Source organism: Psammomys obesus, unplaced genomic scaffold (genome assembly GCF_907164565.1).
Source record: "Psammomys obesus unplaced genomic scaffold, mPsaObe1.curated_primary_1811, whole genome shotgun sequence".
NCBI lineage: Eukaryota > Metazoa > Chordata > Mammalia > Rodentia > Muridae > Psammomys > Psammomys obesus.
The window spans coordinates 1,989,485-2,001,095 of NW_026590681.1; the positions used below are offsets into that span (position 1 = coordinate 1,989,485).

General features: G+C 40.5%; 1 protein-coding gene across 2 annotated transcripts in view; it reads left to right on the forward strand.

Annotated features, from left to right (window-relative positions):
* Nucleotides 1–11,611, forward strand: part of Nell1 (neural EGFL like 1) — a 950,996-nt gene that overhangs the window by 465,220 nt on the left and 474,165 nt on the right. For both annotated transcript variants that reach the window (XM_055608364.1, XM_055608365.1), the window contains exon 13: nucleotides 2,114–2,239. In XM_055608364.1, the coding sequence (XP_055464339.1) occupies nucleotides 2,114–2,239 (126 nt within the window). The remainder of the gene's footprint in view (nucleotides 1–2,113; nucleotides 2,240–11,611) is intronic.

An 11,611-nucleotide genomic window follows, 5' to 3' on the forward strand; every position in this document is an offset into this window, starting at 1 on the left:
TATATATATATATATATATATATATATATATATATATATATATATATATCTTTCCCATTCTCCCTCTCCCTCTCTCTCTGACTCCTATTTGCTTGTGCATGCATGCATGAAAGAGGTATGGGGTTGTTGCTATGACTTTGTTTCCTCTAGCAGGATTTCTGCTGCAAGTGGGATTTCCTGGAACATTCCCTTGGGACACAGATGAGCACAGAGGATGTTGTTGGCTGCTTCAGTTCTTTTATTAATTTTTGGTTCTCATACCAAGGTTACAAGAGTCTTGTTAACTGTGGGTCTCCTTTTAAGACTCTATTATGCAACAATAACTCTTATATATAGGTTGACAGCTCCTTAGGACTGAAAAGAATCTAATTTTACTCCACTGTGTTTTATTGAGAAATAGATAAAACTGTTTTTTTTTTTAAATAAACAGATAAATGATTTTTCTAGTGACTTGGTGTAGATATTTTTTTTTTGTTTTCTATAAATTAAGATACTGGGATGTAATAATTATTGAAAAAACTAAATTTTACTTTTCAACGTCAAGGTCTTTCAACTGACATCATAGCTAATAAGAGACTTATGAGTTCAAATCCCATGTGTAGCATGTTAAGTGGGGTTGATTCTAACAGATAATTTAACTTCTCTGAACCTCCATTCTCTAGAATTTAAAAAGGAGGTGATGTATACACTTTGATAATGGAATTATATTCAAATCATGCTGGTTAATGCCTTGGAAGGTACAAAGCATAAGGTTCAGAACTGCCTAATAGGGCAAGCTGATGAGAGCATAAAGTTTTTTTTTCTTTTTCATTCATGTTTTCATTGCTTGATATTACGTACAGTGACTTCTAGCTAATAGAATTTAGGTTCCCATTTTTACCCCAACTAATAATTATAGCAGTGTTGAAATTTTAAAATTAATTACAGTTTATTTACTTTGTATCCCAGCTGTAGCCCCCTCTCTCATTCCCTCCCAATACCACCCTCCCTCCATCATCTCCTCCCATGTCCCTCTCCAAGTCCACTAATAGGGGAGGGCCTCCTCCCCTTCCATCTGACCCTAGCCTATCATGTCTCATCAGGACTGGCTGCATTGTCATCCTCTGTAGCCTGGTAAGGCTGCTCTCCCCTCAGGGGGAGGTGTTCAAAGAGCAGGCCACTGAGTTCATGTCAGAGACTGTCCCTATTCCCCTTACTAGGGAATGCACTTGGACACTGAGCTGCAATAGGCTTTATCTGTTCCGGGGTTCTAGGTTATCTCCATGCTTGGTCCTTGGCTGGTTTAGAGTACCAAATTCTAGTCTCTGTTAGTAACTATCAGACCCTGAACTAGACCTCACATTGATTTTTTTGTCTTGGATTTCTGTGCTGTTTTAACAATCCCATCAACAATTATGTAACAGTAGTTTGAACAAAATGAACATAAATCAATTTTTGAAAATATACCCTCTAAAAAAGACTGAACCCTATGTTTACAGTTGTAAGGTATTTTAATCCTCATCAGGAACTGCTCATAGAAAGCAGGTGACATTCTGACCTCTTCTCAAAGAGAATGTTGTCTTCCTTTGAGTGAGGTCATTATCATATCACCCGGTTCATACCCTCAGGTCAAAGCATGAGAGTGCTGATTTTGCATCCAAAAACAGTTGTCTTAAATCTAGGGTACAGTGTGGAGGAAAGGGCTGTAGCATTATTTGGCAACAGATGGATTAAAGCATCCACATATGCAAGACACATAAGCAGAGAGGGACTTGGTTCCTTGATTTCTCTAATAAAAGCCACACCATGTCCCATGGATACCCAGTACATACAAATAGGCCTCAGTTTGGCAGATACAGAGCTCCTTGGTTTGGGGCATTTAAACAGTTTCTTCCTTGGTGAGAAATGAACGCGTCTTGGGTTCTCACTGTGGTACCTCCCCTTGCATGTTCCTAGAGTACTTTCAGGTCAGAAGAGGGTCCAATGCAGCAGCTGTTTGCACCTGTTTGGATTTAATGCCTCTTACTTTCACTCCTGGCATCAGTGGGCATTCACCTTTCGTGATTTCATTACAGGGTAATTATACTCTGGCCAAATTGCTCCACTAACCATAATTCTGTTTCCTCTCTTTTAGATATTGATGAGTGTGCAGCTAAGATGCACTACTGTCATGCCAACACAGTGTGCGTCAACCTGCCGGGGTTATATCGCTGTGACTGCATCCCAGGATACATCCGTGTGGATGACTTCTCCTGTACGGGTGAGCATTCAGACGCACAGCTGCTCTGCTCTCCTGCTCTGCACCATCCCCACATCTTCACCATTATCTCTTTATGCATAGAGTCCTGCAATTTACCTACAGCATTCTGTGCCTGCCTTACTTCAAGATCATGTTTTGAGAAAAGAACTCTAATGAAAGCAGTTTTATCTGCATAATTGATTTCTACAGCCAGTATTTCTGCCTCGTGTATGAACATACTTAAACGGGTGTGCGAGTTGAAATTTAAATCCCAGTTGCCTATGGTAACTCTGAAGGACCACGAGATAGTAGCTCTAAAAATAGAAAGTGTCACACCATTATCTTGCCATCATGATGAGATGGGCATTTTTTGCATATGAGAAAATGTCAGGAACAATAAGCATTAGATTGAAAAGGTGGTACACGTATTTTGTGGTCAGAGACTGGGTATTTGGAAGCCAGTCAGAATTATTTGGTTAATATTTCCTTATTGTCAGTTTCTCATCTCCTCTCTCTGTGCTGAACACTAACTAGCCTGCAGCTCCATGGATTTGGGGTCCCTGCCTCTGTATGAGAGATACTGACTTGTCATGTACCTATTGTGTTTGTGTGTGTGTGTGTGTGTGTGTGTGTGTGTGTATGTGTGTGTTCCCCTTCCTCAACTTTATGCACCATCTTTTTTTTTCTTTCTTTTTTTTTTGAATTTTATTTTTTTCTTATCAGTTACATTTTATTAACTCTGTATCCCAGCCGTGTCCCGATCCCTCATTCCCTCCCAGTCCCTCCCTCCCTCCCTCCCTCCCTCATCTCCACCGTATGCACCATCTTTTAGTTTCTGGGCACAGCTTCTAACTTTCTCCTGAGCTTTTGAACCATACGTTCAGTCTGGCATTCAAATCTCCAAGAAGTCAGGTTCTGCCTAACATATATACAACAGAGCTCCTAATTTTTTTTTAAGCCAGCAATAGCTGTATCATCTGCCCAGGCTTTTTGGCATTTATTTGTTTTTCATGAATTAATCTGTTTATTTACTTTACATTCTTATGGAAAGTTCCCTTCTCTCCTCTCCTGCCAGTCCCTCCCTCTCACCTCCTGTTTCTTCTATCTGTGCCCACCTCCCTTTTTTCTCAGAGATGGGGAGACCTCCCTTGGGTATCAACCTGCCTTGGCATATCAAACAGGACTGGGCCCATCTTCTTCTGTTGAGGAGGCTAGGCAAGGCTGTCAGTCAGGGGAAAGAAATGCAATCGCAGGCAACAGAGTGAGAGGCAGCTCTTAGAGCTCCCACATGATGACCAAGCTGTACATCTGTTAGGTATGTGAGGGGTGGGAAGAAGAACTGTCTTATGGATGCTCTCTTCTTGGTTGTTCAGTCCCTGTGGGCCCCGATGGGTCCAGGATAGTTGATTTTGTAGGTTTTCTTGTTGTGTCCTTCAACCATTTCTCCCCCTCTTTTATAAGATTGTCTGAGTTCAGCCTAATGTTTGGCTATGGGTCTCTTCATCTGTTTTTATCAGCTGCTGTGTGAAGCGACTCAAGTGGCTTATGCTAGCTTCCTCTCTGCAATAATAGTAGAATATTATTAATAGTGTCTGTGGTAGACTTGTTCTCCACTGACCTTCTAGGCCCACACACAACAATTTTGCACCTTGTTGTGGTATGCTGGGAAATCCTGGGACATTTCGGAGGGTAAATGAAGGGGTGGGCTGTTGGTTGGTTGTTGCTTGCTCAAACTGAGCTGTCATAGATTGACTGGGTCAAAGGGTTTGTGTGTGGGTTGGTATCCCCCTTCCTGCATTGGAAGTACTGCTTGACTACAGGAAGTAGCCACTTGTGCATTTTGCCCTGCTGCTAGGAGTCTCAGCTAGGGTCCCCACCATAGACTCCCTGGAGCCCCCATGGCCCACAAATGCTCCCTGTTAGAGGTAAGCGTCTGAGGGTTGTGCCGTATTCCTTTTTTCCCCTGGGAGTCGTGGTTGCATCTGTACTTCTAGTCGTGTCCCTCATCTTGTTGACTCACTCTAAATCCTAAATCTAAACTCCTAAATCTTTTCTCTTCCATACATAGCTTTACCGTGCACGTGGAGTAGTCTCATTCTCCTGCTCTACTATAATCCATTCTTCATATAGCAGACAGAGCACATTATTTTTAGAGACTTATTTTATGGGAGCCAGGCATGATGGTGCACACCTTTAGTCCCAATACTCTGGAGGCAGAGGTAGGCAGATCTCTGTGGGTTCGAAGCCAGCCTGGTCTACAAGATGAGTCCAGGACACCCAGGACTGTTACACAGAGAAACACTGTCTCGAAAACCAAAAATAAAATGAAATACATTTTTATTTGTTTGTGTGTGTGTATCTGTGTCTATCTGCACATGCATGTGAGTGCTTTCAATGACCAGAAAGATCATTGGAACTTTCATCTCCAGACCATAGAAATGGAGTCACAGGGGTTTGTGATCTGACTATTATGAGTAAGGGGAAGTGAGCTCTGGTCCTCTGGCAGAGCAGGAAGCACTGTTTGCCACTGAGCATCTCTCCAGTCCTCTAGAGCACATTTTTATGAACCGAAACTATACAGTGTGCTCAAAACTATCTGGTTTATCTCAGTACACAGAAAATCCAATCCAATCTTTACATTTCAAAGTAGAATCCTGGTGGTTTTATCCTTTCTAACCTTATCCCTCTAACGTCACCATTGCAGGATCCTGACCTTCAGTGTGTCTTTTCTTCCCAGTGAGCTCGTTTCTGCAGGGGCTGTTACCGCCTCCTGAAAGTTCCTGGAAATCTCTTTATATTAGGTCTGTACAGGGATCTTTGTCCTCTTAAAATCTCAGTACAAATTTCATGTTTTCCTTGTTTTTTATTGCTCAGGAATATTCCATTATGTGGATGTACCACAATTTCTGTATTCATTCTTCAGTTGAGGGGCAGCTGGGTTGTTTCCAGCTTCTGGATATTACAAATAAAAATGCTATGAACATGGTTGAGCAAATGTCCTTATTGTGTACTTGAGCATCTTTTGAATATATGCCTAGGAGTGGTATAGCTGGATCTTGAGGAAGTGCTATTCCTATTCTGAGAAAGTGTCAGATTGATTTCCAAAGTGATTATAAAAGTATACATTCCCACCAGCAGTGGAGGAGGGTTCCCCTTTCTCCACAACCTCTCCAGCATGTTTTCACTTGAGTTTTTGATCTTAGCCATTCTGATGGGTGTAAGGTGAAATCTTAGGGTCATTTTGATTTGCATTTCCCTATGACTAAGGATGTTGAACATTTCTTTAAGTGATTTTCTGCCATTCGATATTCCTCAGTTGAGAATTCTCTGCTTAGCTCTGCACCCCATTTTTAAATTGGATAATTTGATTTGTTGCTGTTTATCTTCTTGAGTTCTTCATATATACTGGATATTAGCCCTCTATCAGATTTAGGGTTGGTGAAGATCCTTTCCAAATCTGTAGGCTGTCGTTTTGTTTTGACAACAATGTCCTTTGCTTTACAAATGCTTTTTAATTTCATGAGGTCCCATGTATTGATTTTTGCTCTTAGAGCCTATGCTGTTGGTGTTCTGTTCAGGAAGCTGTCTCCTGTGCCAATGAATTCGAGGTTATTCCCCACTTTTTCTTATAACAGGTTTAGTGTGTCTGGTTTTATATTGAGTTCTTTGATCCACTTGGACTTTAGTTTTTGTGCAGGGTGATGAGTATGGATCTATTTGCATTTTTCTACATGTAGACATCCAGTTAGACCAGCACCACTTGTTGAAGATGCTGTCTTTTTTTCCATTGAATGGTTTTGGCATCTTTGTCAAAAATCAGATGTCCTTAAGTGTGTGGATTTATTTCAGGGTCTTCTGTTCAGTTGCATTGATCCACCAGTTGGTTTCTATGCCTGTACCATGCCCTTTTTAGTATTGTTTCTCTATAATACAGCTTGAGATCAGGGATGGAGATACCTCCAGAAGATCTTTTATTGTAGCGGATTGCTTTAACAATTCTGGGTTTCTTGTTATTCCATATGAAGTTGAGAATTTTTCTTTCAAGGTCTCTAATGAGTTGTGTTGGTAATTTTATGGGAATTGCATTGAATCTGTAGATTGCTTTTGGAAACAAGGAAATCATGAAATTTGCAGGTAAATGATAGGAACTTGAAAAGATCATCCTGAGCGAGGTATCCCAGAAGCAAAAAGACACACAGGGTATATACTCACTCATAAGTGGATATATAATATAGGATACATAGACATCTAATATAGGATATAATATAGGATACACCTACTAAAATCTGTACACCTAATCAAGAAGAAGGATTCTGGCTAAATGTTCAAAACCCATACAGAAAGGCAAAGAGGATGGACATCAGAAGAAGGAGAAAACAGGAAACAGTACAGGAGTATGCCACAGAGGGCCTCTGAAAGGTTCTAGGGTATTGAGGCAGATGCTGAGACTTATGGCCAACCTTTGGGCAGAGTTCAGGAAATTTCATGAAAAAAGTAGGAAATAACAAAACCTGGAGAGGACAGGAGCTCCACAAGGAGAGCAACAGAACCAAAAATTCTGGCACAGAGGTCTTTTCTGAGACTCATACTCCAACCAAGGACCATTCATGGAGATAACCTAGAACTCCTGCACAGATGTAGCCCATGGCAGTTCAGTGTTCAAGTGGGTTCCATAGTAATGGGAACTGGGACTGTCTCTGACATGAACTGATTGGCCTGCTCTTTGATCACCTCCCCCTGAGGGGGAGCAACCTTACCAGGCCACAGAGGAAGACAGTGCAGCTACTCCTGATGAGACTTGATAGACTAGGATCAGAAAGAAGGAGAGGAAAACCTCCCCTATCAGTGGACTTGGGGAGGGGTATGCGTGGAAAAGGGTGAGGGAGAGTGGTGTTGGGAGGGGAGAAGGGAGAGGGCCATGGGGGGGATACAAAGTGATTAAAGTATGATTAATAAAAATTAAAATAAAAAGTGGAAAAAAATCTCAGTTCAAATATGAGGCTTTCACTGAGCAATGTAAATAAACTATGCATTCCCCCCCCCATCATAACATCTGAATTCAATTTCTTGAACATTAGATCATCATGTAGAGTGTGTTTTGTACATAAGTGATTTTTTTTTCCTGTTGCTTTCTACTGTTTCTTAACTACCTACATCATTGCCCGACACAGACAGTGCTCAGGAAATACTTGTAGAGTGGATAAATGCATTAAAGTAATGGACCATGGGTAACCTTTTCACTTCATAAATCATCAGGTATAAAATCCTGCTCACATTTTACAAGTTGTGAAAAATAGTAAGTAAAATATATGTGAAAAATTAGCTGTCTTTCTTAGGGTTTCTATTGCTGTGAAGAGACAACATGAGCACAGCAACTCTTATAAAGGAAAATCTTTAATTGGGGCTGGTTATAGTTTCAGAGCTTTTGTCCATTATCGTCATGGCAGGAAGCATGAAGGTATGCAGGCAGACAAGGTGCTGGAGGAGCTGAGAGTTCTATAATCAGATTGGCAAGCAACAGAATGTGACCGGGACATGTCTTCCACCCCTACTCAAACATGGTCACACCTCCTAATATTGCCACTTCTTATGATCTTATGGGAGCCAATTTCTTTCAAACCTCCACAACAGTCTTCATCGCTCACTCCTGTTTATCTGTTGCCAATCAGCAAGGGAGATATGCTTAGCATTGCTTTGGGGTTCAAGATAGGTACTATGATGAACAAAAGCAAAGAGAACATGGTGTGTATCCTCTCTCCCATTCCCTGAAGCTACAGAACAACAGCCTATAGATTGGGAAAGGATCTTCACCAACCCTATATCTGATAGAGGGCTAATATCCAGTATATATAAAGAACTCAAGAATCAAGTAATCCAATTAAAAAATGGGGTACAGAGCTAAACAGAAAATTCTCAATAGAGGAATATTGAATGGCAGAGAAACACTTAAAGAAATGCTCAACATCCTTATCTATAGGGAAATGCAAATCAATGACCCTGAAATTTCACCTTATACCCATCAGAATGGCTAAGGTCAAAAACTCAAGTGACAACACATGCTGGAGAGGATGTGGAGAAAGGTGAACCGTCCTCCATTGCTGATGGGAATGTTAACTTGTACAATCACTTTGGAAATCAGTCTGGTGCTTTCTCAGACAAATAGGAATAGTGCTTCCTCAAGACCCAGCTATACCACTCTTAGGCAAATATCCAAAATATGCTAAAATACACAAGGACATTTGTTCAACCACGTTCATAACAGCTTCATTTGTAATAGCCAGAACTTGGAAAGAACCCAGATGTCCCTCAGCTGAGCAATAGATATAGAAATTGTGGTACATTTACACAATGGAATAGTACTCAGCAAATAAAAACAAGGAAATCATGAAATTTGCAGACCGATGGTAGGAACTAGAAAGGATCATCCTGAGTGAGGTATCCCAGGAGCAGAAAGACACACATGGTATGCAATCACTTATAAGTGGATATTAGACATGTAATATAGGATAAACATACTAAAATCTGTACACCTAAAGAAGCTAAGCAAGAAGGAGGACCCTGGGTAAGATGCTCAATCCTCATTCAGAAAGGCAAACAGAATGGACACCAGAAGAGGGAAAAAACAGGACAGGAGCCTACCACAGAGGACGTCTGAAAGAGCCTACCCTGCAGGGTAGCAAAGCAGAGGCTGAGATTCATAGCCAAACTTTGAGCAGAGTGCAGGGAATCTTATGAATAAAGGGGGAGATAGAAAGACCTGGAGGGGACAGGAGCTCCACAAAGAGAACAACAGGAACAAGAAATCTGGTTCCAGGGGTCTTTTCTGAGACTGATACTCCAACCAAGGACCATTCATTGAGATAACCTAGAACTCGTGCAGATGTAGTCCATGGCAGCTCAGTGTCCAAATGGGTTCCCTAGTAAGGGGAACAGGGACTGTCTCTGACATGAACTCAGTGGCCTGCTCTTTGAACATCTCCCCCTGAGAGAGGTGCAGCCTTGCCAGGCCACAGAGGAAGACAATGCAGCCAGTCCTGATGAGACCTGATAGACTAGGATCAAATGGATGGAGAGGAGGACCTACCCTATCAGTGGGCTGGGAGAGGTGTATGGGTAGAGAAGAGGAAGGGAGGGTGAAAACGGAAGGGATTGTGGGAGGGGTCTACAGCTGGTATAGAAAGTGAATAAACTGTGATTAATAAAAACTAAATAAATCAAAATAAATTAAAAAATTTGATAACAAAAATGAATCTAGGGCTGTTAGTAGAGTGCTTCCCTGACATGCATAAACTTGGGGCTCTATCCTAAGCACTGTATAAAACCAGGTATATTGATGCACATATCTATTTTCAGCACCCGAAGGTGGAGGCAGGAGGATTGAAGTTCAAGGTCATCCTTGACATCATGAGTTCGAGGCCAGCCTACAATAACCCTGCCTCAACACAAGTACACACACACACACACGCACGCACACACGCACGCACACATGCACACACACACACCCTGTATACCTACCTATAGGGCATCAACACTTCTGGAGGTTCACATTGGGAAAACTCATCTAGAGTTTGAAATATAACTCAATCATTACTCGAGACTCAGGGCTTTCTCACACAAGTATGTATTATACAAATTCCCTGGGATGTTTGAAGAGTGAACTCGAACACATTTAGCTCTTGACTCTGGGATTGGGGTCCTGAACATGTTTGCCTTGGAAGTTTTGACAGCCTGGAACATTTTCTCTGCCGTCTGCGGTTTTCTATCTCCTTTATGAATTTTGAAAGGGCAAGAGCCAGTATATAACTGCGTGTGTCGAGGAGAGACTTTTCTGAATACTTTTAACTTTTGAAATGGTTGACAGGCTTGATTTATTGGCTTCTGACTTTCATTTATTCCCAGCTAAACTCCTCACACTATGGCTGTTTGCTAAGATGTTATCATTAGAGAAGCAGGAAGGTTTAAAGAGATTCCTGTGATTTACAGCAAACGCATGTGACGACAATAGGACAGGTACTTGACAGTAATGGGTAAGCATTCATTTTTATGCCAAAAACTTCCCATGAAGGCATGATTTAAAGAGAAAAAGCAAGATAACAAATACACTGTGTGATTTCTATTACCTTACTAAAAAGATTTTTTATTTTCTTAATATTGGTATAGAAAAAAAACCTTGAAGGAAGCACATGTTTGAAATACTCAGATAAAGCTTAAAGAGTTAGATATAAAAATCCATTGACTTAATGGTTTGAATTAAGTGCTGTATAATGAAAAGAGGTCAGATGAGTCCTTAAAGCCTTGTGAGGAACTGTTAGCTTGTAGGAATTTTAGGGCTGTTTTCCAGGATATGTTTTCAGTACAAAGTGGATGAATAAACATCATTCCCAAGTGTCTGGTAGTTGGCATTTTCCCATTCAGTATTGCATGCCATGTGAAGTGGACAGAACATACCTCAACTTCCTAAATTATTCTTACCTTTCAACTATGTACTGTGTGCTTGCTTCAGGATGCTTGCAGTTTATCTTGAGCTGTCTATCAGCATTGTTGGGCAGGTTATTGGATTAATTACTTGTTTTGAGTTTTCAGAATAAAATTGGGGTAATGAAGTGAGTCAGAAGCCTATAGACTTACTTTAGTTTAGAAAACCCTATCACCAGTTAGAACCAATAGGTTATAAAATATGAGAAGACATGAAGTGAATGAGAAGGGATTTGGGGGGTGTAGAAGGGAGAGTGATATAATAAAAATATACTGCAATATAAATCTTTAAAACAAAGTCCTATGCTAACTACTTTGAGGGATATAAAATATGTTTATTAAAGGTGAGAGATAATGTATCAATATACTGAACAAAAAAGGAGTAGTGAAAGTTTTGGAATTTGGTTTCTTTAAAGAAAACAGAAATATTATAAAAATATGTTTTTGTTATAATCCGTGGTGTGGGTTATGGGGCTGCTGTAGACTGTTCACAGCAGCTGACTATAATTTGACTCATGCTCTAGCAGCAACATGATTTTCATCAGTTGCAGATAGGTTCTGTGAGTGTGTGATGTTTGGAATCCTGTGGACTTTTCAGAGGGTATATAACTGTTAGGACCCAGAGAGGAGTTTTGTGGTGGGTTGTTGGTTGGCTGGTGGTTGTTGTTAATGGCTGTTGGTCACAGTTTGTTAAGTAATTATGGGCAAAGAAGAAACTACATCAACAAGAAATTAGATATCTTGATGGCAAGATCAAACTTGCCTCAAGAAACTCAACTTACCTATCCAGCAGGAAGTAGTCTAACAAGAAAGTCATTCCCTTTCCAATCCTTGACTTTATTCAGGAATCTCTTTCCTTTCCTCTCTATTATTATTATTATTATTATTATTATTATTATTATTATTATTATTATTATT